Genomic DNA, 27,749 nt, shown 5'->3' with positions numbered 1-27,749 from the left:
CATCCCTTTAAATGCATCCCCTATAAAGAGAGTATAAACATGAAGCCCTGAGAACAAACTTCCATATAGAACATTTCTATTAAAAATTTCAGTGTTTCGATGACAGAATTATAAGTTACATACATTTAAATAAATAGCTAGCTAGCTTTCAAGAGTCATGTCATATCAAAAGGTAGAAGATTGTCTGAATCAGCTGATGGGGCTAAGAGCCAGGACTGTAAGAAATAGTCCCTGCGTTGTATGAGCCACCTGCCACCCCACTTCTACTTCCCCTTGACTTCACAGGCTTCCCAATATTCCCTTGACCACGTTACAAGACACTTAAATATGACATGTCTTTGCTAGTTATAACTTGAACACCAGAGGTGCAAGCACAGGCCTCAAACCTTTAAATCCTTACTCCTGCACGCAGTTCTTCCTCACAAAAACTTCCTTTTTTTTTTTTTTAAAAAAACAAAACCTACTCCCGGGTGCTCTGGGACCTCTCACTGGCCTACAGACCAGATCCACCAGTCCTCCACCCATCAGCCACAGAACGGGACAGTTTATCCCCAGGCAGAGCTCTCACCACACACAGTCCTTGTGCCTGGAGACCCATCTGCACGTTCTGACTCAATAGCAGTGATCTTTCCGTTTTTCTGTGGGTTTTCTAAAAAACCTGGGATAATCAGTGCCTTTGCAAGCACAGTGGACTTAACCCCCCCTCCATTCCCTGCGATGGAGCAGCAACACAGCCCGGTGCGATGGGGACGCAGAGCTCTCAGTCTGCTACTTCATACCCTAACAACAACACTGATGCCTTCAGCAATTCCTCGAGCATTTGTTTAACCTCAAGGGCAATTTCTGTTTGTTTTAAATCAACTCCTATGCCTTGCTGCAAACATCACACTTCCTAAGTTCTGGCCTCTTTCAGCTATTGGCCACCGCAAAGTCCAAGTTTCTGAAAGACAAGCAGGACAATGTTAAAGCCATACCAAGCAAGAAAACTGTTTGGCAGATCAGGAAGAACACACTCTCCAACACTTCAGCTGTGTAAGTGTGAGCTCTGGAATAATGAAATCCAGAAATAACCACATATTCTCAAGCCTTCAAGCATTTTAAAGATGCAGTATTCCTTTATCGCTAAGGCCTCTAACTGCTGCTGCAACATCAGGTTATGCTGTTGAACCTGGGCATTCAAGCATGATTTGTTTCACTGATGCTTCTTCCCCGCCTCGCTTTATAAAAGGTTCAGTGGCACTGACTGTGTTCTGGCATACCAAGGGAGGCAACTCTGATAAAAGTGATCACCCTGATCAAACTGACACTGAAGAACACGCACAGCCATTAGCAGGACCCGGCAGTATCACGCTCCGGTCCCGCTGCTGTGGGGCTGATGCAGGGATACACAAGCAGCAGAACCAGGGATACACAAGCAGCAGAACCAGGGATACACAAGCAGCAGAACCTTTACCCTTAGAAATGAGCCACTCTGCTCCTCCCAAGCGGGTCAAACGCCGCAGATCAGGAACACCCCCAGCTTCAACCCCCCCCGAACTTGGGGAGCTGGTTCATGATCCACATTGCCCCGGCAGCAGCAGACAGTCCTGGGCAGCTCCTCCCATGCCAGCAGAGGCAAGATGGGTTGCTTGCTCTTGCCATGTGGCTGGTCACCCAGGTTCTGCCAGCAAACCAGATGCCAAACTTTTAGATGGCTCTGAAGTTGGCAGATCATCCTTGCCTGGTCTGTCTGGAAGCTCTACAGCCAATCCAGAGTCTGATCATGTACTACTGAAATCAAAAGAAACATTTCAATGAGCCTTCACATTCTTCAAAGACCCAGACTGCCACCGAAGTATCTGCTCGTTAAGTCTGAACCTGTACTTATTCATTCAGAAGCCAAAAAACCCCAAACTACAGGGTAGTTTTTCCCAACTTTGTCTTCTAAAAACATTCATTAAAAGGAATATTTACAAGAATCCTGATTGATAGAGAAGGACATGTGCCTCTAACATTAAGAGCTTCAAGTAACAGTGTCTCCTGGTACTATTAGGGGCAAAAAGCTTCAGGGAGTAAGAAAAAAAAATCGTCAAAACAATCAAAACCTTTTATAACACTACAACGTTCGGTCACAACTTCTCATGAATAGTTGTGCTGTACTCACTGGGTTGCAGGACCAGGTTCCTAGCTTTTACAGTTACAGGGCCAGGTCACAATTTAATATCAATCTGTTCCTAGCAAAAGTCCAGGAAAATAGTTTTCCTGTCCGATTTGAACAGAAGAAGCATCTCTATAAAGCTTGGAATTTCTACGTGTAGAAGTAAACATTTCAGCAGTCATGAACTATAAAGCTTAATATGAAATTAGAAATAACAAAAAATCCTGGGATAAAAAGCCAAGATAAAATCTCATGCTGTTTTGATTTCCCAACCCTTCATATTAATTATGTGAAATTGGCAACTTCAGTGCCTTGACTGCATAACAGCATAAATTAGATGCCAGGTTCAGGCCAAAACTTGTTGCAGGGTTTCGGGTTGCGTTTTTTTTTTTAGTTTGAAAGAAAACCTCAACCACACAAAAAAACCACCCCAGCACTTAAAAAGGTGACTCGCAGAGCTGCTCAGGATCTCTCTTGTCTGACAGGACACCTTTGTGCCATTTCAGGATAGGGTCTCCACCTGGTTATTCTGCATTTTGGAGAGGCAGGTCTTGCCTGGCCTGCCTTTCCAAAAAAAGGGCTGTGAAACACAAGACATGGTGAGGATTATGACAGATGTCAATCATGTTTCACTAACTTGAAAACAAAACCCATTTTTGTTCAGACTGTTCAAAAAGTAACACCTGCAGAGCCCCATCATAACAAGAGCTAGCTGTGTACAACCCGTAAGTTCTCTTCCTAAAAGCTCACCACTCCTGCCTGAAATCTCAAGTCAGTCTCCTAACAAAACAGGAAAGACACAGCCTGACATTCTCAGTATTTCCAAGGTAAAAATAAGGTTCAAGAAAAAACACATCTATCTCAAAGATGATGATTTCAAGCGTGCTTTTAAATATGTTAAACAAGATAAAAACCTAAGTGGTTCTGCTTCTTTACAGATCACCAATGAAAACCCCATGCAAATTAGTTGCTTTTTTGTAAACAGTTTGAAACAGTCAAAAACCACACGTCTCCCTTTCCAAAACCGTGCACATAAAAATGGAAAAAAACCCGCTAGGTGAATATCATAGAATCCCAGAATGGTTTGGGTTGGAAGGGACCTTAAAGCCCATCTAGTTCCACCCCCTGCCATGGGTGCGGACACCCTCCGCTAGCCCAGGTTGCTCAGAGCCCCACGTATCCCTCCTCGCGCCAGGACGTGGCAGAGTGCGAACTCAGGAACTGCAGCCTACTTCAGAATCCAAGTCTTGGCGTAGCGAGTTCTGTCGTGAAAGACATACTGCATCTTTAACGTGGCTGACAGAAAATCTCCTACAAGTACAACCACAGTGGGTCTGCAACAACACTAACGCAGAAAATAAATAGGAAAAAGTAATGCTATTTATTAAAAGAATTCCATCTCTGAATTATTCTGTTTAAATTATAACGCAAGATAAACTAGTTTGGATAGAAATGTGCTTGCTCTCCCAATATTTGGACTTTTAAAAAACCCTTTCCTAAGAATCAATTTTTAAAAGTGTTTTATAATTTGATATAGCCATAAATTAATACTGTATGGAGATGATTAACACCCTATGCTAGTGGTCAGTGACCTTTTGTAAACACTAGCCAGATGCTAGCAAAACTGGCTAGAAACTACTGTCACAGGCCTTTTTAACACGCATTATCATATTTCTTTCCAACAATCAGATTCTGAATTGTTTTCACAAAACCTTTTCCTATTTTTTGATACACTTTATTTTAAACCTAATACCTGAAAACATAAACAAGTCTTCAAACCTCTTCCACTAACACTAAATCCACAAGGCAATTAGCTTCAGTTGGCCGTAACTACATAAGCTCTCGTACGAGAGACCCATTCAGACAGGATCTCCCCCTTCTCCCCTTCCATCCGCCCCCCTCCCCAAACAATCCATGCACCCTCCCGGTGAGGCGAAGGTGAAGCGAGGGACAGTAGGAAGTGGCACAGTGGACTGGCATTCCCCTCTACGTGCGATTCAGCGTCTGGAAGATTCGAGAGATCTGCAGCATTACAGGCCCAGTTTCCGGATCATTCATCCACTGAGTGCTGTTCAAGGGGTTTTCAAGCATATCCTCGAAGGCTGCCAAGAGATGGAAATTGCAACACTCAATTAGTCCTTTAGTCAGCAAAGGCTTCAACGCTTGGGATGCTTCAACAGCAGGACAGTTAGAAATAGCCGCAACTCAAAGGCAGTGGGCAAACATCACCCCAAAACGGTGGGAATACACATTCACTGTTTGCACTCCTACGTCTCCACAGCCTGGGGTGCGACAGGCTGTTACGCTTTCCCCATTCCTCAGCGTTAAACTCACTGCAGACAGAGCCTGATTAAATACTCAGCCTGGATTATAGTCCGTCTCACAAAACCCCAAGGACATGGGTTTGAAGAGCTAAAGTCTTAGCAAATGCCTACATGCAGTAGCAGGGAATACGCTATGCAATTCATCCATCGGTGAAAGCCCATCTTAGAACTGGGTCATTTGCTGCCACTGCTCCTGCAGGAAGGCTCTTCTGCAACTCCACTCCTCTGATCAAAGATTTTCCACATCCCAGGCTAGATCTCCTCATGACTAGTTCTTGCACCAGTATCCTTCCCCCTGCTGGTATTTAACAGAGTTCATCGAAAGCACCGACACCCCCTTGGCTCTGTTACCTTTGCTTTCCTATGCTGCACTTTGGTTGTCCTATGGCTACTCTCTCATAACATCTCAGAAAAAAAACCCTAGCCCAGCAAAATAAGAAGCAGGTATGCCAAAGGCTACCCAGGAAAAAAGAGCAGAGCCAGCAAAAGTGCAGCCCCTTGAGCCCTCAGATCTTGGAGCTCTCTGTTTTTGTAGAGGCCCCTGGAGCCAGAAGGGAAGCAGCACCTTCCCTCCGAGCAGTGTGTGCTTTCGCCTTCCCGGTGTTTGGAGAGTAGAGGGTGTGAGGGAGGCAGCCAGTTCCACCTGCCCAGACATAGGCAGGAGAGCAAAGGCTGTCTGTGCAGAACAGTTACCGCCATTTCTGAACAGTGACAGTGATCCAAATATTTGAGAGCAGTTTCTTCTTTCTATACACGGCTGTCTCTACAATAAGCTTTGCTGTTCTGTTTGGTTTTTTAAAGGTGCCAATTTTCACTCTTCTACTTATGCGGAAGGAATCAGACAGCTACTGCAAGAGCTGAGCTGCAAATTTGTCAGAAGAATGATCCAGGCAATAATTTATAAGCTTTATGACAGACACTGAGCTAGACTACTGGACATTTGGAGCAGTCATGGAGCAGGACAAAAAAAAGCAGCTGCACATCTGATCTATTCAGAAGTCACCAAAATGTCAGTGTTGTTAAGAGTCTGGCAGACTGGCACCAAGATCAGTGTCTTTATTTCCCCACGAGCGTTAGTGTACAAAGCTCCAACTGACATTAGTGGGAGCCGTAAGTACCCAGCACCTCCAAAAGGCTCACCATTAATACCTTGCTCAAGGTCATGCAGTGTGCCTACAGAAAAGCCCAGAACAGAGTACAGACCTCACTTTTCACCACATCAACTATATTCTTTTACACAGACTCAAAAGCTTAAAACAAAAGATTTATCAACATTCTGTAAGTATCTAATTAAATGCAAACACTCATTACTAAAGTCTGTGACATAAGCAATTTGTAGATGTATCATAAGGAATATATTCTCTGATGTTCATCCAAGCTTTACAAGCGCATATAATGGCATTTCATTTTCTATTTATATTCTGAGCTGCAGTGTGGAACCCTCGTTGGAAATGAAGAGACCATTTGTTCAGAAATCAGAGTGGGAAGGTTCTGCTCTTGAATTATTTAAAGGCTTGCAAACTCTCCTAATTACATTTAAAGTAGTATTTTTTAAAGCTGTCTTGAAAGAGCTGCGCATACACCTTTTATTTAAAAGCAAATCTGCAAATAAATTTTGAAGCCAAAGATTAAATGCAAAACTTTTTATATCCATCACAGAGCCAATGCCATTCTTCTGTATCATCCTCCAGCATCAGAGACCAATTGATAGAGATTTATGTTTCACTGTCAGGCTCATCAGTTGGGTACTTGTTGTGCTTACAGCCTTTCTGACCAGGAACACACAGACTTTACCACGGAGCTGAAACCCAAGCAAGGGGAAGTTCTCAACTTTGACAGAAAAGGCCTTAGCTCAGACTTCTTGTTTGGTTACTCTTCCACAAGTTACCTTCCATGTCAGTGATCAGGCCTCAGCACACAGTAAGCTGTACAGGAGACAGCCTTGTTTTTCCTGTGGAATAGTCAGAGTTCCTGACAGACATTCCTGATTTTTCCCCTCTTGGCCAAAGGGAGCGCGCAAAAGGTCTCCTAAATCCACAAAAGCATTGTAGCCAGCAGCTATTGAAGTTCTGAGTTCAGCAAGTGTAATCAATCCAGTAGCCTGGAGAATTGGTATTGTTTCTGGGACAGCCCCAAGTTCTGTTCTGGGTTTAGCTGAGTTGCAGTATGATGCGAACCAACAATACATCTGCTGAAAGCGAGGAAAAGGCTACAGACCCGCACCTATCCCACAAAGTGTGCTGTCATCATCCAGTCTCTACTCTTATTTGCTAGCAGCTACAGAGACAGTGTATATACATCAGGAATGCACGCAGGACTTACCTAGTAGAGTTTTAGGGTTGGTTAGCCCTAACTGTACCACTGGGTTTTCTAAGATGGCTTGGAAGAGAGGGCTATTGGTGTCAATTCCCTTATCTAAGTCCTCTGGAGAAGGCTTTCTGTCTCCCAGCAGCCATTCACACTGAAAGAAATCACCAGGCACCACAGACATCACAATCGGTTCCATGAGAATGAAAGTCTCTCAAAAGTTTTGACAATGTGGCATGTTAAAAATATTTTTCCTCTCACAGTTAAAGACCGAGTTCCACATTTCTTTTCACACTAGATTACTATTCATTTGTGTGTTGCTCCCACACCTTTATTTCAACAGGATCAGCAGCGGTGCTTGGTATGGTAATAACATTATACCAAGTTTGGATGTTTCAAGGCTCAGGGAAGATGTTTGTTATCCTACATACGCACTGCCTCAAAGGAACCCCACCAACGTGGTTACAATGCGTTACGTGAAGTGCCATCCAGCCCGACACCCTCCAACAGTGGCCAGCACTGGATGCTTGAGAAGAGAAGATTCCTTGGCTGTCAGCTGCGTCCACGTGATTTTCCTTAACATACCATCCACTAGCAGGGGACTAATCAATCTTTGAAAAATCTTATTTTTGATTACATAAACTGTGGAACACGTTGCTGCAGAATGGTGATTTACACACTGCATGGCTTGAATCTCTTGTTTGATCATTTATTCCTGTACTTTAATCAGTTGTTAATTATTGGGAATACCTTTTCCTTTCTCATGACAGCATAATCTCTTTGCAGGCTGGTGAGGGAGTTTCTCAAAAGCTTTTTGAAAATCCCCACGTGCTATCCCAACTAGATCAGCCTCAACCTCATGCATGCTAAGAGCCTCTAAGAAGTCTAAAAGCTTTGTATTCTAGTTGTGTATCTAATTTGAGAGAGGCACAGAATACATAGCGCACATTTCACCTCCAGTAATGGGTGGGCTTTATGACAGATCAAAACATCAACCAATTCAATGATTAAAAAAATCATTTGAGCAGACTATTATAGCAATAAGGAACACAAATGACACTGTACTCACGGCTGCATTTTGCTGGTTGTTGTTCACTCTGAGTGCATCTACCACTTCTTTTTCATCAAATCCCATCTCCATCAGGGCAACGACAGCCTGTATCAGATTTGCACAGCTTAATAAACATAACATTTAAAACAGAAACGAGGACAATCACATCCTTCCACCTTCTGTGCAGGAGCTTTTTGTGGGGTAAAAAACCCCATTGTTTCCGTTTATAGACCACTAAAGAATCTTATCTACAAAGTTTTCAAATACTGTATATAAAAAGTGACTTTATTATGGAAGAATAAATCTTAAGAGTGCAGGTAGTTCCTATCCTCAGCTCTGAAAGCTGAATGCAAGTCAAAGAGCAAGTATACCTGGGGTAGAAAGGAGAAGAGCGTGACAGAAACACCTTATTTTAGAACTTCTCTCATGTCTCGAAGCTTTCATTCACATCTCACTGACAGATCAAGCTCCACATTCATTTGTAGCTCCATTTATTCAGTTTAATTTTACTTCCTGGATTATTATATTGCTAGTGAGCATTATGTATTTAGACAAGTGTACCCAGATACCGTTATGAGAATGTTTCATCATTTAAAAATTGTAGCCAGGTCAAATACATTTGCAGCTTTTGACTGAACTCACAAGAAACAGCTAGTTGTAAAAGCAGTGTTGGATTTTAAAGAGCACCTCCTGGTGAGTTAACAGTGTGATAACAACACATTTTCACTTCAGCTAATACTGTGTTCTGAAAAAAGCTAACTTCTGCATTTGCTGCAAGACTTAATTCTGCTGGTGATACTTTCCCTTGCCCCTTAAACACAACACCACTCTTCTGTCCTTTTCTACAGCAAAAGGACCTACTCCTGTCCTGCAACCCTTCCTTCCCAGATAGCAGTCTTAAAAAGCAATGCCAGGAGTCTGGCTGCTCGTTTCAGTCCCATCAGTTAATTTTCAGATACAGAAGTAACAGTGTCAGTAATTTAGATACTGTAATCCGACAGAGCAACACATTAATTAGGTAATATTCCTTTCAGCAACCTGAATTTAAACAGTCCCTAGAGACTTCCGCTAAACTACTGTCAAGCCAGCATAATATACACAGAATCAAAGACTGATTTGGGTGGGAAGGGACCTCAAAGCCCATCTAGTTCCACCCCCCTGCCATGGGCAGGGACACCCTCCACTAGCCCAGGTTGCCCAAAGCCCCATCCAACCTGGCCTTGAACACTGCCAGGGAGCCAGGGGCAGCCACAGCTTCTCTGGGCACCCTGTGCCAGGGCCTCAGCACCCTCACAGGGAAGGATTTCTTCCTCCTTCAGCTTCAGGCCATTCCCCTTGTCCTGTCACTCCCTGCCCTTATCACCAGTCCCTCTCCAGCTTTCCTGTAGCCCCTTCAGGTACTGGAAGGGCCTCTAAGGTCTCTCCGCAGCCTTCTCTTCTCCAGGCTTAACAACCCCAACTCTCACAGCCTGTCTCCATAGCAGAGGTGCTCCAGCCCTTGGATCATCTTTGTGGCCTCCTCTGGACTTGCCTCCAACAGGTCCAACATCTATCCAGATGCCCCATTTCATTTATTAACTAAACTTTTACTTGGATTTCATAGTGCCCACATAGTCCCTTCCAATCCCAACAGTCAGATAAACAGTGAAATAAACAGCACGTACTCGTGGGTCTGGACGAAATTCTCTTTTCCTCCGGATCTTCTTGAATATTTCTGTCAGCTCATCCTTGGCCTCTTCCCCACTCGCTTCTGAAATAGGACCTGCAGTTGCTTCAGCAGAGGATGCACCAGCTTCAGCTGCAGCTTCTGATGGAGTCTGACCTGGAAGCGGAGCATCCACCGTAGGGTCATCTGCGTGTTCTATCAACCACTCCATGGCCTGTGTCACTGACATACTGAAAAGCAAATCAAAACACAGGGATGAGAAACACTCTAGATGTACATTATGTTCCACATACGTTCTCCTTTGCATTTATTCCCGTCATATACTGACTTGCAGGTAAATTAGTATCCAAAAAGTCATAAAGTTTTGGAGCAGGTCTCAGAGCACCTTAATTCTCTGTGCATTCAGGGCACCACAATCTTCTCCGAAGCCAGGAAGACAGAGGAATGAAGTCCAACTTGGACAGCTGCAACTCAGATTTTAAAAGGCATTTCTGAGGGAGTCACCTTTTTCTCCACATCATTTGCTTTATTTCACAACAAACACTGACTATTTGCAACTACTGAAACTGCAAACAAAGCACGTTCCAAATTTACGTGGAACCACATCTCAGATGCAAGCTGCTTTGTTGCTTCTTAAGGAGATCTCTCAGACATCCACCCAGCGATCAAGGAACGCCATTAACAAAAAAAAAAAAAGGGGGGGTGAAAAACATTACATGTGCACAATATGCCTTGAGCAAGAGCAAAATTCAACACAGGCAATTGCACTTGGACATGTACCACTCTGTTCTTCCTGCACTCCGATTTAAGAAATCCGTGATTCCTCAAAGGAGAGCCCAGCCCAAGGGAACACAACATCACGATCATAACACGGTCACTTGCTATCCAGTGCAAGTGCTCAACCTGAGGGATCTTCAGAGAGCCCCAACACATCTCCTCCCAATAAATATGGAGGAAGGAAAGATAACGACAAGGCAACTGGACATGTAATTTCATTTGACACATGGGAATTATTACATGTTCACAGACAGGAGAGGAAATCCTTTGCCTTTACAGTTACAACATGAAAGATGGAAGACATCGGGGGAGAAAGTCTTCCTGAGCCCAAAGGGAGAGATACTGGAAAGGAGTGACTGGAATATGTTGTGGGTTCTCTATCACTAGAAATTTTCCAGAATGGACTAACGAACCCCTCTCAGGAGTAAGGCAATAGAGCTGATTCTTTTCAGGGCGTGAGAAGAACTACAATACCTCTTATTTTCCTACAGTTGCTGTCTGGACTTTACGATATTCTTGGAATGTTTTTAAAAGACCAGCACAAAGTATTTTTCTACAGCTGAAAGACCAATGTGGATGGGCTAGGTTTGCTTTTTTTCTCTGTATAATCTGAATTCTAAAGCAGAAGCTAATTAGAGTTTAATACTTGGAAACAGTGCCAGCCTGGCAGCCTTGTGAACTGCAGACCAGCTATTCTTTCCAGAGCAAGTACAGCACCGTTACTCCCTTCCTGTGCCATCTGCACCTGCGTGCTGCCTGCAGCAGCGTTGTTTTTTGACTTAACGCTTTTTCCAACCTAGTTTTAGGTGACCCACATATGGAGACTTTAGGAAAAAAATGCAATTTAATTTTTTTTTTTTTTTTAACAATATCAAGTAATTTACAGGCAGCGTGCTGAGTACACTTACTGATTTAATCGAAGGGCTTTGACAGCTCTGCTTTCTGGAAACCCCATTTCTGTAAGCTGTCGCAGAGCTATCTCATCCACTCTGTCTTCCTCATCCTCATCCAGCATGGCTACACATACACAAACAAAACAATGTTCAGATTGACTTCAAGCTAAAATAAACCCCTTTCTCAATGGAATGGCATGTGTTAAGTTCAAACCCCATTCTTCTCTTCCATCCCTGCCTTTGTTTCTCCCCTGAATTTGCTAACTCATCATTTAATTTGCTGCACTCAGCTTGGTCAGGCTCAGATAGATTCTTCCAGGGCATAGACTGTGTCCAGATGTGGTCAAGATATCAAATGAATGAAAGCTAACTCTCACATTACCATGTTATTTCCACGTAAGTAAACATAAACGATAAACAGATCTTCAGGGAATCTCCTGTATCTAGAAAGTAGGTTGTATCTGGTCATAGCATATCTCGGGGGCAAGCATCTTCTGCAAACTGAACCAACACCTACCCTTTCTCTTCATTTTACTATCTCCTTGTGTATTTTCAACTATTCTTTACTATCCCTAAAGTGCAACTCGTTTAGTTTGCCTATTTTTTCCACCATCAATTATTTTTAAGTGGAACTTCTCATGCATCCCAAAGGGACCTTAGAAATTCACAAGTTTTATACAACCTATACCCACAAGGTGAAATCTTTGCCACAAAGTTTGTAGCAGCTTTGCTATTACATTAAGGTCTGGACTTCACTCTGCAAGCCTGCTCTTCTGCAACGGAAGCAAACAAGTTCTCAGGATGAAACTAGTGATTATAAAGATATGTCCATACCATTTGCCTTCTTAAATAGTTCAACTGCATCTGGGTTCAGTGCTAGCAATTTCTGTGCAACTTCTATGAGAGACACTAAGATCTTCCGGAGCTCTGTCTGGAACTGCAAGAAAGGAAACTGTCAAAACATTTAGACAGGAAGTTACCAGACATCATTAAATCTTAATATATCTATTGTTAGTAACTCAGCAGTAGTCTGAGGGTACAGAGGGTTGCTTTATTAGGGCTTTATTTTCATTGTTTAGTCTCCGGGCCTCTTCTGTGAAGTGGTACGTGTAAGTAAGACCTACTCGGCAGAAAGGTCCTTTTATTTCCACCACAGCTTGCCACCCAGTACCACAAGACATGCAGTGTTCAAGAAAACACATTGGTTCACAGAAAACTTGACTCCCACCTTGCACAAGTGCTGTAAGATGACAGTGACAGTAGCTCCGTACCAGCACTACTTGCTCCTGTGAATCAAGGAGCCTTCCTGGTTAACCATTTGCTTTCTAGTAATCTAAGCTTGAACAACATAGATCAAAACTATTTTCTAAACTGAAGCATCACAAATGCCTTTCAGTTGGACATTTGTTTTTAAAAGTGCCACGCTCAGGAGGTCATGTTGGCCATTCAACAGCTTAAATGCCAGTTGTCCCCTTTAAGTTACCAGGGCACTCTGCCAGCATGGAATACATAGGGAGCTTCGCTGCTCTGTACCCCTGCTAGTACAGAATGGTAGAAGTAGTTGCCACACTGCTGAAGACAGTTAGAAGCATTACAGACTCTATCAGCATTCAATTACCAAAGTCAACATTTATGCCTAATTTCTCTTTTCAAAACCACGGAAGAGAAAAAAAAAATCACTGCAAGCTCCTGAACTATTTAAGGCTGAAGAAATAAACACCCCCAACTTCACATTTACCAGATCTTGAACGCATTTACTGAGGCTTTCCCTTGGACAAATAAAACATTTAAAATCATAGTTTAGAACAGAATGTTTTATTATCACTAAATAGTATGTGTCTAAACCTTTATCTACTTTAATATACATTATATACATCTGAATTTATCTTACAGAGAAAAGAGAATCACATTCACATGTAAGAAAAGGTTATGCAAGATAAAAGCCTATTTGGAAGTTAGTGTGTGAGTTAAAGAAGTCTAATACTTACATCCCTCATGTTATGATGGGCCACAGTGCGATCTACATTGCGAGAGGGCAGATTTGCAGTTGCTTTGAGAATAGCATCCTTATCGGGAGCTTTCTGCTCTTGTTTCCTCTGAAGGATAGAAAACATGATCAGGTTTCATAACCCATTATCCACAGAATAGAGAACACAGCACAGCTGAGAGCAGTTTCATATTCTTCACCAAGGCATCAAGCAGTGCTCTGTAACTTGCAACTAAGAGAAACAGCAGTCTAGCAATAGAATGGATTAATGGCACCGGTATCATTTTGCAATTATGGAGCAAAACTGGACCTGTTGGGTTGCCCCACTTTCAGTCCTTATACCTATTTCTGTTATCTAAACACGCAGGGAAATTCCAGCATAAAGAGGGAAAGTGATGTATCAAACATGGAGAGAATTCGGAGGCCTCAGTGCCCAGGACCATATTCTGCTCATAGCACGCTCTCCTCAAACCCGTGGTTTGTTGAGAGATGTACCAATACTATGCACAGGCTAACACTTAACTGCTTAACACTGGAAGTGTTTCACTGCTTGCAGGTATCATGCAGAGATATATGGTGCCTTGGATTTTCAGTACATGCTTATAGTCCAGGACAAAACATAGCAGGGTACAAACTACAAATATTTCCCAGTCTTATAACTTAGGCTCTTACAGTGACATTCTGCACAGCAAGACCATACTGAAGAGAGAGACATACACCAATACCTACAGGAAGGGATACAGAGACATACACCAATACCTACAGGAAGCAAGAAGAAACAAAGCTGTGCGAGGACAAAGTAGAGACACCTAGAAATTCACAACGTCAAGCACAAGCATTGCTCAAAGTGTTTATGCGGTAACACCAACTGCAGTACTACTCGTGCATACGCATCATCCTGGGCATCACTGACCCTCAGTAACAATTACATTCCAATAAAATAAAATAAAATATGTATATAAAAAAAAAAGAATAGTAGGGGGACAATGCTTCAGCTCTACAGACCCAGTTAGAGGGTGACAAGCCACACACAGATAAAGACAGAAGACAGGCTGGCAGCAAGTCAATTTATTTCTATTGGGTTTTCAGACAGAGACAAAGCAAGGCACTTGCTGAACTATGCTTACACAGTTATTAGACGCTGGTTCAAAGATCAAATCTATACCACTTCCACAGAGTGTATCTGTAGGTCTTGTTCTTAGGCAAATGTTCTCACAACCAAAGTTAAAAATGGAAAATCAGCTTCCTCAAAGTTTGGAAGAAAATAGGACATAATTTCCCTAGAACTTTACTGGCAGCATTTGCCTCTACAGGCAAAAAGAGTACATCACAGTAACCCTTCTGCAGCTCATTAATAAAGCAGATAATCAAAACAGTCAAGTCAAGCAGTCTTTCAAACTCACTTTCTCCTCTGCTGACACATCTGCCATTTTGGGGAGCGGAGGTGGCGCACGCTTCTTTATTAAGAGCAAGACATCTAGAAAGAGAATTATACTGAAATACATTAGAAAGTAATGTGAAAACATTTCTTGTAAGGTATCTCACAAATTCAATTTTTCCTGGAGATGAATTTTGTATTAATTCCACTGCGGCATCAGACCTTTTTCACACTTTAAAACCTGCATGGCTTTACATCCTTCCCTTCAGTATTTGCAATTCCTTAGTGCACAGTGAATTCAAAACATGGTCCATTACTAGTTACACTTTGTTACTGGTTTCTTCCTCTCACACACCACCATTAAAGAAAGGGTGTTCCAGGCTCCAGGTGTCTTTTGTACGTTAGTAGTACATCAATTGGCTCAACATAACAAGAAAGCATCAGCCCTTGCAGTGCTTCCACTGAGAAGGAAGAAGTAGAGATAGGCCACGGATGGTTTTTGGTCTAAGCTGGGGCCATCCTTCAACTCAGCAAGGCAAGTGCCAAGCTTCAAGAACTTCCAGCATCAGGCTGAAGCTCACCTTTGTGTGGGAATGGCAGTAGAGCGATTCACAGTCTACAGCAGGAATTTGCCACTAGCAACCCACCAGGGCAAGTCTCGAGGGCAAACAAGTCTTCAGTCTCAGACATCCCGTATGACCTGGCACGAGCTTGATTTGGTCTTTTTAGACTAATACTTTCCCCTTATAAGGAACTCTTTTTCTAGAGATCACGTGATGCTTTACAAGTTTCTAGCACCTCAGTCACTACCATGTACATTCTAATGGTGGAAAGATGCAGAAACACTAGGTAGAGCCCAAAATGGGCCTGTGCAGCATCTGCAGTCCTTCAGCCAGATACGGCCTGGCATGCCATTCTTACTCCATTGCATTAAGCAGGTAAAAAGCAAACAAAGCATGCTTTGCACAACGTGTTTCCTCGGTCTGGCTCAGCACGTAACAGCCAAGAGCAACAGCTGGTGAAGGCTGTTAACTCTCATTTGTCCAGCTGATCAGAACGCGAAAGGCTCCGCACGCTGACTCTTGGCTGCCCTGTGCAGTCAGCCGGCGGCAATCAGCTGTTGGCTCCGATCTCATCTCCCTGACAAGCATGGCACATGAGAGGTAGAGCACATTGCAGAGAGAAAAGTGAAGAGGCATTCGCATGACAGTTTACTATGACTACACAGTTAATACTGCTTAGCTGCCACAAACTGCAATTCAAAATTCTGCAGGAGCCAGCAGCTTGCCTAGAAATAATACACCACCAATCAGCAAAAACGCTGTCCCTCCCCTTTGCCCAAGATGACACCTCTCAGCTCTAAAGGTGATAGGTGACACCGCCTTGGAAGAGACACCAAACCGCTTGCATTCATGGCAGCGGTTCTCCAGCCTGCACGAACTCAGGCAAAAACCCAGGAACTCTACTCCTGCTGAGATTCTTGTCCAGGCAACATTTCAGTCTACAGCAGACCTGGAGATAAGGGCAGTGGTGCAGAAAGCAGAAGGGGCCATTAGCTTAAGTTGTCTAGTTAAAACTGACTCCAGCTCTCCTCTTTAGATCTTGTTTTGTTTCACATTACTCCCATACACCTTTAAAGTTCAGGAGTACATGCATACCTCACATACTCTACTGTAGTCAGTGACACCATAGGGTGATGGATTCTGACCTATGTTTGCAGAGGGCAGAACGAGATCTAAACTGCAGACACTCAGATACACTTCAGCAACCGGGTCAAGCAGAAGGATGGAGACCTCAAGAAACCCCCCAAAAGCACTGGGTTGTCTGTCTTTGAATACTCAGCCATGACAACTATTTTTGAATTGTTTTGAAGGCTAAAAGCTGCCCTGGAGGTTTAAAAAAATTCCTTTAAAAAAGATAAAAATGATCTGTTTAATTCATTGACTTAATGAACACACCTAATTCCTTTTCAACTCTTAAAAGGAAGAGTGAAGACAAGGAAATTGCTCAAGGTGCTTTCTCTGGGGAAAAAAAACCCTTTTTCTCCTCTTCCTTTTTTACCACCTTATTAGCTTCCTACGTCAAAGCAGACAGTAGATAGTAAAAAGGTTACTGCTTGGAACTCGCCAAATAGTTAAACACAATCTCATATTTCCAGGCTGATAAGATTAAAAACCAGACAATCTTACCTCTATCCTGAATGTTTTCCTCCAACACTGTTTTTGTGTCTGTCAGCACCTTCTCAGAAGTAGCATGTATCAATTTATGATGGGTCACGGTTTTTGGATCCTCCAAACTCCCAGGTACACACTGCAGAAGATAATAAATATTGAAGATCAGAAGACAGAAATAAGCCTACTGCATGAATCACTGCACTTTGCACTTAAGATTCTCCACACACAAACTGTGCCATCATTTACTAGCTTCTTAATAGCTTAAGCTAGAGGCCAGTGCACAGAATGTATTTTATTAAAGAAACTAAGGCTTGATTTGTGCTGTAACAATACTGACTGTGGTAGGTTTCCACCTGCATATCCAAGCTGCTGGCTGGGAGGAATAATTGACAAAAGGAAGGAATCTAACCTTCCTTCCTTGATGCTGTTAAATTAATACCTATATCAGGGACTTGATGATCCTTACTAGGCACTTCCAGCTTGAGATACTCTATGATTTAAGTTCCAACTGATTATAATGCTCTAAAACACTTCTAACATTACAGCCAAATCACCCCAAATGAGCCCGTCAAGCACACCAGCCCACGTCAGTGGATTTATACTTCTGTAGTACGTCTCTATCACCCTTAATTCTGAGTGCTTGGTCCTACACTCAGGCCTCTTGAGATCTGGAGCAAAGCGAGGATGCTCTAGGACCCACAGCTACCTTAATTCTGCAACAGATCACAAAGGTCACTCACTTTTTGTGAGAAGTCTGGGAGTAGCAATTAGTATCATGAACTAAGAATGCAAATCTACAAAGAGCATCCAGTGTTTTTAGAGAAGGGAAGGCTATAATAACGCAGTATGTTTCTCATTTGTAACTAGTGTCAAAATAGAGGAGAGACTCTCTGCTTCACCTAATAATTATTATTTACACATGCTGTCAGACTAAACAAGCAACTGCCAGCAGTGGTTTTGGTATACCTGACCTTAAACTGGGAAGGAAATAGCAGTTTCTGCACCTTGTTGCAAACTGAAATCAACAGATTTGGCTGCTGGAGCCCTAACCTGGGCTGAAAGCATTGAACAAAAGTTACATTCCCAACTTTTCTTGCCAACCATAAGTAATCAGCGTACAGTAAATTTTTCCATACATGAATATTGTGTTCGATTCCTTATTACAATTCTAAATTGTATGTCAATTAATTCACTAGGAAATCAAGTTCAAATCCTGAAACAAGAGTGCGTGCACACACAGGCCTTGAACTGACTCATCTTCACACCAGAGTGGCTCCCAGATCCACAGCGATAGGTTTCAAGAACATTACATCAGTGCATCTAGAGGCTTCTAATTTGTTTGAGTGGAAAAAGAAAGCATAGTGGTTGCAATTCCAGAAAGGCAAAATTAAAAATAACCTACCAAACTCATGAAATTGATGCTGCTGTTCTCACCACAAAACAGGACACTTAAGACTGACCTCACCTGCTCTGCTCACAGAAAGCAGCTTTTAATGACACTTTTTTCAATACATGTTCCTACCAAGCCACTTTTACCGTGTCTGCGCAGTTCTGATGCCTCAATAAGATTGAGGCAAGAATGTTTGAGTCCTGCTTTGTATAACAAGAGCTTCTTACTAATTCTTCAGCATATTAACTGCTGAACAAAAGCCAAAGAACACATTAAAGCCTAGAAGCAGCCAGGAACACCTTCTGTAATTGAGCTGATAAGTTACCCAAAATGCCTAAGAGTCTATCAGTGGAACACCTCGTCTCTGAACAAGCTCAAAATATTACTGTTACAGACTTTGAGAGTCAGACCTCAAAAGGAAGAGCTGGAAAGTGGGAGCTGGGAGGCGTATGTTTGGGGTGGGACAGGATGGGACACACATGGATCTATTATCCATTTTTTCCCAGCACATATGAAGGGGCATGTGTGCAATCATCATACTTATTAGTAAAGTGAAAGTAAGTGAAAAAATGAAAGCCTCTGGTTTAAAAGAAAAGTCCTATGGACACCTATTATTACTTCCTGTTCCTCTAACCACTTAATTAACAACTGCATAGAAAAATAAGCCATATATGGACAGTACATCTATCAAAGAGACTGCTTAGTGAAATACTTAGCTTATCTTAACATGCCCTTGAAATAGAAAGGCCATCTTAACAGGCGATGCCTCTGCTAGATCTCAACAGCCCACAAAGAACTATCACCACTAATCGTCACATCTCACTGTGGAATCTTGCTTCATGAGAACCATACCTGCCAAAATACAGTATTTTTGTATTAAATACAATGCTTTCAAGTGTAACTGAAAACATCTTCCTGCCCAGAGAGAGAACAGCACTGGTAATCCACAGGAAGAGCGGTGAAGGGGAAAGGAATTCCCTGCACAGTGCAGGGTAAGCATCTGTCACACAAGTGAAAGGAAGCCAAGAAACTGAGGTGCACCTTGAAGCCCCGGGACATGGCTGGGGTTAGTGAGCACTGCTCCCCCAGCGCTCAGAGGGGCAGCACGCTGGGGAAGATGAGCGCGCTCTCATCTTTTTGTACAAAAGGATCATAAGGAGGCGATCTGCTGTTTCATCATTTTGCTTCCAGCATAAATATTTGCATTTCTTTTTAACACTGGAGTTTATGGCAGGCTGCTTTGCCAGGCAGGTGAGAAACCTTTGTTCACAGGTGCCTGAGCAACTGCTGAAATTGTGAGCCCTGCTGACGTTAAATGCTGTTTGCAGAACCTGGAATCCTGATAAACCACAAGGCTTTGTTTGTTTTTAAACTAAGAAAAAGCATTTTTTGTTTGTTTTTATTAACAGAAACATTTGGAAATAGTACTGACACTCCCTACTACTAAGCTTGGGTGGCTTAAACCACCTGCATCCCTCACAAAGTATCCACAACATGCCCACGGGCACGAACCTACCTTATCTTTGTACTCTGAGAACTAGCACCTTGCGTCTCTGCTCCACAAACATTCCTTATCATACCTTAAAACCTAGGCGAGTATCACTGAGGCAGCTTAAGACAAAGGGGAAGAGAAGCATTAAAAGCTTGTCCCACACTGCCAGGAAAATTACAGGTAGAGCTTACACACACACACAGCCCACATTTGTGCATCCCAACCACAAACTACATTAGTATTTTGGAAATGCTGCTGAGCCTCAGCAAGAAGCAGTGGTCTCCTGTGATAAAAGTATCAGAACCAGGATGGCCTACAGCACCTCTGGGCAGTGCTGTACTTGGATTGTCAACGCTGGGCACAAGAATTACGGGTCATGAAAACACTTAAGTCAAGCTTGAGTTTCTGTGGTTAAGCTGACCCTTCTTAATTCTGGTTCTGAAATGAGCAGTCGCTTTTTAAGGAAACCACAGGAGAGCTCCGGGCCTGCTCCAGCTGAGGTGGTGGGGCCTTGCACAGGGACAAGTGAAGACTTCGGTGGTAAAACTTGAGTTAAAACATAACTAGGAAGGGAAAGAACTTATTATCAGGTATTTGTGCCCAGACTACATAGAATTACTGAAAGCAGCAGTTTAACAACATGTAATCACCACTACATTGTTAGATGTCAGGGGATAAAACTAGTGGGAGGGTTTTGGGGTTTTTTATATGTAACAAAAACAACCCAATATAAAACTCAGGAAAAAAAAAAGACATCAAGAGTGACACTTCAAAGTTCAGCAAATATTTGAATGTTATTGAGGGAAAGTGGCCACCTTCCTTAGTTCAAATCTCTTACAAATACTACCTCCCTCTGCTTCCTGAAAGAACAATTTCAAAAACTTTAGGGAACATAATAATCAGCATCTTACAAGAGATAGCTGCATAAATTATCTCAAGGTGCTATCAAGATTCATTGCAACATACCCATGATCAGGAGTCATGATTTTTCCATTTCTATTTTTCCCCTCCATAAAATGATATATTATCCATAATGGTTATGCAAATCCACACCATTAGCACAAAGCAGCAGAGAGACTGAAATCAAACATCATGCCAAGTTATCAATTGTCTTCTGCCCTGACTCGCACTACAATGCAAGCACCTATTCAATTAAGCTTCCTGATAATTAAAGGCCTTTCAGCTCTGCACATACTCATGTAATCATTACCCCACCCTGTTTTGGCAGTCTTTGCACCACTCTTATGCTTAATCACTCAGCTGTGCTGAAGGGGGACAAGAGGGGAGCTGTAGACTTCTTCCAGGCATGTAGGAGTGCGGGGAGACCCGCACCCCACTGTGTTCAGCAAGGCACCCCCATTTTCCCCTCAACAAGGATCACACCTACCTCAGATGAAGCAAACCCAAATGCAGCCCTAAATCAAGAAGCACGTACAAACACTACAGGGCAAGAAAAACAAAAAAAGTGTGTGCTGTGACCTGTAGTTTCCAGGGGTTCTAGCTGAAAGCCAAACAACTAGCAGGCCCAAGGCAGAGGGCACTTGGCCAGCCTTACTTCACAGCGTTGTCGTTCAGAAAATAAAACCTTTTACCTGTCAAATGTGGGTTAAGTAATTACATATTACAGGTATGTTCTACTATTGCAACTGTGGTTTATAAAAAAAAGTCTTTGGAAGACTTTGAAGACAAAAAACCACTATTAAATGTTTTTTAGTAAATTGCACGCCCAGAGATGGGAGTAGAGGCTCGTGCTTTCGCTGCTCACAAGTTACACATCTCTCAGCAAAGCTCTCAGCAAGCTGTTCAGCAAGTTACGACTCGAGCTGCCAGACCACGTTGTGTTGGTTCCAGAACGACAGACTTTAGGACGGGCCTGGTCATGGGTCACAACCTCACACGCTGTTGTTGTCAATCATGTTTTTGCTTTAAAGTAAAACACTATCATGGCAGATCTTCAAAATTCAGTCCAACAGTTTTGAAACCAGTGGTTTTAATTAACACTCACTCACAAACGCACCAGTGGCAATTGAGCATGTAAGTACAAAGAGCCTGTGTTTTCCAGCTCAGCTTCTATAGATTGTGCCTGTACATTTTTATGCGTTTTTCTCTTCCAGACACTGATTAGTTTACACTTTGCGTCCATTAAGACCTTCCTGCTTAGAGCACAGGGAGAGCGTTAGAAGAGCCTATTATGTCCCCACCAAATACCCCACTAGCTACTGTGCTAACACAGGGTGAGGCTGCACTATGACTTTTTCAAAAAAGGGGAAGTTCTCCACCACAGTTACTACTTTCCTAGTTTGTTCTTAACTAGAAAGAAGAAACAAACCAGGCAATCATTTCTGAGGGGAAGTCATCAGAAACCACTTGACCAGTCTCTTGCAACGCACAGTCACCAGTTCATAATGTGCACGCAGGAACCGGTCATCTCTAACACTACCACAAAACACACACCAAATACTACAACTAAAGGTTACAAAGTAATTTTCCCCAAAAATTCTCTTCTTCCAACACCGAAAACCCTTGAAACAGGCATTTTCTTCCTATATGGAACAGTTTCACCCAGTTCAGGAGGGGTGGCAGACGCAGTAAACCAGAACACAGACACACTTGTTTACTTGAGCTACTTTTCTTTTAAGACATTTACAGGGGCCTTGGAAAAAATCGGTTTTCTTCGCGCGGGGACCTGCCTGCCCTTCCTCCCGGCCACGATTTTCAGCCCGGGCCCGGCACACGCCACGTACCGCAGAAAGCGCAGAGATTTCGGCCCTACCTACGGCTCCCCCCCCCCACCCCCACCGGGCTGCCGCTCCCTCCCCGCCCGACCCACCACCGCCGAGGGTTTCCCGGGGCACAGGGCAGCCCCGGGGGCCGGGTCGGGACACCTCTCCTTACGTGCTTCAGGCATCGCTCCTTCAGCTTCTCCACCGTGGTGTCCTCGGGGACCTCCTCCAGCCACTCGGCGCCCTCCATGGTGCACACATGGAGCTTCAGCACCTTCCCCGCGAAGATCTTCTCCTCCTGTACGAACATCGCCCCGGGCCCCGCCGCCGTTCCCGGCCCCCGCTCTGCCCCGGCGACGCCTCACCAGGCCCCGGGCACCACCGTGCGCCGGGCCCCGCGCTACCGCCCGCCCATGAAGGTGACCCCGCCAGGCCCGAGGGGAGCGGCGAGCCCTGCCGGGCCGCGCTGGGCGCTCGGGGGAAGCTCGGGGGGGGGGGGGTGGGGGGTGTGTGTCCCTGGCCGCGCTGCCCCGGCCCCGCCGCCGCCCCTGTCACCGCCTCGGCCCCGCGGTCCCTCCGAGGGGACGGGGGCGCTCCCGCGGCAGCCGGAACCGGAAGGACGGTGCGCCGCGGTGCATGCTGGGAGATGTAGTTTTCCGCGTCGTCGTCAAGGTTACACCGGAAGTGAAAGCCGCGACAGCGCCGAGCGGGAATAAAGCCCCTCCCGCCGGGTGCGCAGGGGAGCTTTTTCGGCGTTTATTAACGGCTCCGCGCCGGGCGGGGCGGACTTAAAAAAGGGGGGGGGAAAAAAAAAAGTGTTTTCCCGGTGCGCTGTGGGAATTGCGGTCTCTCTCTCTCTTCGCCCCGGAGCACTGTGGGAAGTGTAGTCCTCCCCTCCCGGTGCACGCTGGGAGCTGTAGTCCGCGGCGCTCAGGCGTCGCCCGTCGGTCTCGGCCAGGCCGCTGCGGCCGGCCCGGGCAGCGCTGGGACAGCGGGCTGCCCCGCGGACACCCACCCGGGGGGGGCGTCGGGGGGATCGGCGGGAGCGTGCCCTCCGCGCCCGAGCAGGCCGGGCCGGCCGGGGGCACACGGAGTTCTCCCTTCCGCCGTTAGAGGGGGGCCGCGAGCTGCCTGCGGGGCTGCCGGGCGGGGGACACCTCCCCGCCGCGGGGTCCGGGGCCAGCCCCGGCGGGGGAACGGGTGGCGGGCCCTAGGGACGGGAAAGGGGCTAAAGGCGCCCTCGGGATCGTACCGAGTGGGGCGGCCCCAGGGCCACGGAAGAGCGGCCGCTGACAGCGAGCAGGTGATGGGCGCTGCGCTGGGGCCTGGCCGTCTGTCCGGGCCTGGCCCGTGTGTCCGGGCCTGTCTGTCCGGGCCTGGCCTGTCTGTCCGGGCCTGTCTGTCCGGGCCTGTCAGTCTGTCCGGGCCTGTCTGTCCGGGCCTGGCCTGTCTGTCCGGGCCTGTCAGTCTGTCCGGGCCTGTCTGTCCGGGCCTGGCCTGTCTGTCTGGGCCTGTCTGTCCGGGCCTGTCTGTCCGGGCCTGTCCGGCTGTCTGGGCCTGTCTGTCCGGGCCTGTCAGTCTGTCCGGGCCTGTCTGTCCGGGCCTGGCCTGTCTGTCTGGGCCTGGCCCCTGTGTCCGGGCCTGTCTGTCCGGGCCTGTCCGGCTGTCTGGGCCTGTCTGTCCGGGCCTGTCTGTCCGGGCCTGGCCCGTGTGTCCGGGCCTGTCTGTCCGGGCCTGTCAGTCTGTCCGGGCCTGTCTGGCCGGGCCTGTCCGGCTGTCTGGGCCTGTCTGTCCGGGCCCGTCAGTCTGTCCGGGCCTGTCTGTCCGGGCCTGTCCAGCTGTCTGGGCCTGTCTGTCCGGGCCTGTCTGTCTGTCCAGGCCTGTCTATCCAGACCTGCCTGTCTGGGCCTGGCCCGGCCTGACCTGAAGGCAGCTGCCCGTCTCCCATCCTTTCCACACGCTCGTGGGTGCTGCAGGGTGCAGCGATTCGTGTCCCAGGGAACGTGCGCCATTTAAGACTAATCCATAGTAACACCCTGGTCGCACACTTTCTATGCACTCGGTATGCTATGGCTTGTTTTCCCTGCCTGGATTATTGCCTGCAGCTGGACAGGCTATGGGATATTTTAATTTTTTTTGTGTGTTAAATACACTGTTAAAGGGAGCTTGAAATGAAAAAAGGGGCACTGCAGCTATAGCTGCTGGATTTTTATGTAGGTATTAAATGGAGCTGTACTTGTCTAGAAAATACGAGAAATATGTCATCATTTCAAGTGAGTGCTGTAATATTCATGTTACACACTCGGTCTGGAGTTGGTGGAACGGCAGCTAAAGCTCTCTGGAAGAAATAAATCCAGACAGAATTAGCAGACCCAGAGACAATAAAGGCAATAAAGTGTTATGTGAGAAGTAGCTGAGAGCTCCAGAGAGCCAAAATTCGATCCCATCCGAAAGCAGATTTAGTCTTGGGTTGTCAGAAGCAGTCGGTACTGCTGAGGCCCCGACCCAGAACTGTGTCTCGCGGTCTGTACACTGATACTGTGCTGTGCAGCATCTCCCAGGGATCAGTCCGGAGATTTTCTTTTCCTCTTTTCCCAGATGCGAAGGAATCCCATCCCTTTCTGCAACTGTTCCTGGCGTGCCAGGCTCAGACATCAGCTCCCAGAGCCCACGAGAGGGAGCAAAATCCCCCTCCGCAAATTCCCTGCCAGCAGCCGCTCCTTTTGGGGACAGCCTGGATGACTTTCCCCTTCCACGAGCGTGGCCCTGGAGCCGTGGGCTGTCTGCCGGAGCTAACACGAGTGGAAGGTGCAGGTCCAGTGGGGTAACCCCGAGTCCTGCCCTTGTGAAGGGCCAAGCGGGGAGCCCTGGCTCCAGCCAGCCGCTGCTCCAGGCCAAACCCCAGCTCCCCGACACGTCCCGGCCAGCGAATCCACCCTACGTGAGCCTCGGCGCTGGGCGCCCTGCCCAGCAGAACCGCTCTTTTCTTCTGATTACCGGCATTAATTTGCTTGCTGCAACTTTTCCTGCTTCATGGGGGGAGCTGGAAGTCTGGATGCCGACTCAGGAAGGCGATTCTCGGTGACCCCAGCAGCCACCCAGGGTGGGGGAGAGCAACAATAACGTTTTGCCAGGAGATAGTTTAAAACATTGGTGATTTCACGGCAGGCTAAATTCAGTTGTGAGCTCTTAGTGTGGGGACGATGCGTTACACAGCTGTAAAGGGGGCTCTTAGCAGTTGCTGCTGCGAGAAGAAGCAATATTTGGAGATGAATCTGGAGCTGAGGTAGAAAAAAAGGAGATTTCTGCTTTCTGGCCATATCTTGCGTCAAAACAGTGCTTGCCTAACACAAGTGGAATACTTTATTTTCATGCTTTGAATGCAGCTCCTGTGTGCTTGATAAAATGTACCCATAAAATTGCAAATACAAGGCAATTTGACTACTGATGGCTAATGCATCATAACGGCTAAGGAAGTGCGAGCATTTAAAAATACCCCATTTAAACGTCAGGCATTACCTCCCTTACTTGCACTATAGCAGAATAAATAAACAATATGTGTGTATTATGTTAATATTGTCCAAAGCCAAAAGACTGAGTGCTCAATGTGTTACTTGCTTTTTATGACTGATCCATTATGGCCAGAGACCAACGTGTGAACCAGGAAAGGGGGAAATCAGCAGCTCTTTTCCTTTGAGAAACGGCTCCTTTTGTTTCGCCTCTCCAGGTGAATTATTTCCCGTGATGGCATCTAGCAGCAGGAACCTCCTGCGATACTGAGAATTGAAACCGGTCCCAGGGAAGACGGTTGCAAAACTCCGTTGAGTTGATGATTGCGTTGGCCTGGGGGCTACCCCGCATTTTGGGAGGGGGGAGCAGACCAGGGGAGGGGGGACGGAGCCCACCCACAGTCAGACCCCTCGCGTAGAGCCACGGGCTCGCTGGGCTGTACTTGGGGAGCGGGGTACCCCTAAGCGTTGACTCCCGCAGGAACCAAGGAGGGGTGTGGGAGCGGGCGCTGATGCCCAGGGTCTCCTTTGGTACAAATTAGAGGAGTTTTGGGACAGTTCTAACGTCTGGAAGTTGGCTGTGGCCCTCTGGGGAGGACGCGGGTCCGAGGAAGACTCGGCACAGGGCGCTGGCTGTGCCCCTCCTGGGCTGATTGCTTCCCTTGCCAGGACTCCAAGGAGCTCGTTCCAGAGCAACCAGTGCTGGCGGAGCGGGGACGTCCAGCTCAGGGAAATCCACACCAGCAAACCAATAATCTCTTTTAAATTGTCTGAGAGTGGGAGGAATAAAAGAGAGTGAAAATTATGCCCCCCCCCCCCCCCCCCCAGCTTTTCCTGGGCAATCTCAGAATTTATTGAGACAACTCCTGTGGGATGCTACATCATGTCATCCAAGACTTGTGTATCGACTCTCTTTTCCTGCTGCTGCTGAGTGAAGAAATATGATAGCGGGAGGGATAATGAAGCAGACATGTTTTCTTCAAATCAGCCCGAATCTCTCTTCAGATGGGATAAAAGGGTAAAGAACTTTCCCTTCGCGATATTTTTCTCAGTAATGTGTTTTGACAATTTAATTTAGAAGTCATAGAGTAGCGAAGACAAAGTCACCCGGTGGGTGGACATCGGAGAGTTGGGTTGCCTTTGTGATGAATTGGTGATAGTACAGAGATGACAAAACAACACAGGGGGACAAGAAGGAGGCTGGCAGCACTGTCGGCAACATGCACAGGATAAATTGAACACTACACTTCATCCAGGATCTTCAATAGTCCCAGGCATCCCGATATAATTTATGAATTGCAATTAGCATTTTATTATGGCTCGTGCTCGAGCTGCGTACCTATTGCTTTAGTTCAGGTTTTGCTAGAGTTGCAGAGCGAAGTTTTTGTTAGTTTACCTATTTATTTAAATTAAAGCAATAAATATGCTCAAGAGGTTGCTTTCCTGTTTTTAAGCTGCGGAGAGTGTGGATTTCTGGCAGAGGCTTCTTGGGGTGTTGGCTCATGTCCTGATGCTTTGAGGCCGATGGATCCCAGATTAATTTCTCTTTTTCTGAGACATGGAAACTTCTGTCTCTTGCCCCATAGCAACTTCCGCAGGCAGATGGAGGAGAACCAAGCACTTCTCCTGCTCCCCTCTCCATCCCAGCTGGGGAAGCAGAAGGATGCTGCAAACAGAGGATCATCTTAAAAAAACTTTCAAAAAAAGAATGTCTTAAGATGGAAACTGGAAAAACTTGTGGGCAATATCCGCCGGGCTGTAACTGCCAGCACTGGTTCAGGACCCGCAGCACCCCGGGGCCGTGGTCGGGCAGGAGGGTGCCCAGCCAGGGCTGCCCGTCTCCCCCCCGGGACATCTCTGCCCCGTCCAGTTTCACCTGCAGCGGCTGCGGCTGGTACCCCAGCGCGGAGACACGCACATCTCTTGTACAATTTAACTCCG

General features: G+C 45.9%; 1 protein-coding gene and 1 long non-coding RNA gene across 3 annotated transcripts; one reads left to right on the top strand and one right to left on the bottom strand.

Annotated features, from left to right (window-relative positions):
• Positions 1-451: 451 nt before the first annotated feature.
• Positions 452-22,914, bottom strand: UBAC1 (UBA domain containing 1). 2 transcript variants are annotated; one of them, XM_075772836.1, is made up of 10 exons: positions 22,472-22,914; positions 16,710-16,830; positions 14,546-14,619; positions 13,144-13,251; positions 11,990-12,107; positions 11,171-11,279; positions 9,484-9,715; positions 7,838-7,924; positions 6,784-6,922; positions 452-4,239 (listed from the first exon to the last, which is right to left on the bottom strand). In XM_075772836.1, the coding sequence occupies exons 1-10, from the start codon at positions 22,607-22,609 to the stop codon at positions 4,124-4,126; spliced, it is 1,242 nt and encodes a 413-aa protein (XP_075628951.1). In that variant the 5' UTR covers positions 22,610-22,914; the 3' UTR covers positions 452-4,123. The 2 variants fall into 2 exon arrangements, with proteins under 2 accessions (XP_075628951.1, XP_075628952.1); XM_075772837.1 differs by having other exon boundaries at positions 11,990-12,092; positions 22,472-22,913.
• A 1,072-nt stretch (positions 22,915-23,986) lies between these two features.
• On the top strand, positions 23,987-27,234 carry LOC142604634 (uncharacterized). The gene is made up of 2 exons (XR_012838489.1): positions 23,987-24,035; positions 24,178-27,234. It is a non-coding gene; the product is annotated as an uncharacterized LOC142604634 (long non-coding RNA).
• The last annotated feature ends 515 nt before the right edge of the window (positions 27,235-27,749 follow it).

The sequence above is a fragment of the Balearica regulorum genome, chromosome 20 (assembly GCF_011004875.1).
Source record: "Balearica regulorum gibbericeps isolate bBalReg1 chromosome 20, bBalReg1.pri, whole genome shotgun sequence".
NCBI lineage: Eukaryota > Metazoa > Chordata > Aves > Gruiformes > Gruidae > Balearica > Balearica regulorum.
The sequence above is the reverse complement of the archived record's forward strand: the minus strand, read 5'-3'. Positions and strand labels throughout refer to the sequence as shown.

What these genes read in the sequence shown, in the direction of transcription:
- UBAC1 (XM_075772836.1), bottom strand. Translation starts at nt 22,609, where the DNA reads ATGTTCGTACAGGAGGAGAAGATCTTCGCGGGGAAGGTGCTGAAGCTC. An exon ending in GGAAAACATTCAGGATAGAG is followed by an intron (nt 14,620 to 16,709) that starts GTAAGATTGTCT and finishes TTCTCTTTCTAG; the next exon opens with ATGTCTTGCTCTTAATAAAG. An exon ending in ACTATTTAAGAAGGCAAATG is followed by an intron (nt 11,280 to 11,989) that starts GTATGGACATAT and finishes GTGTATGTGTAG; the next exon opens with CCATGCTGGATGAGGATGAG.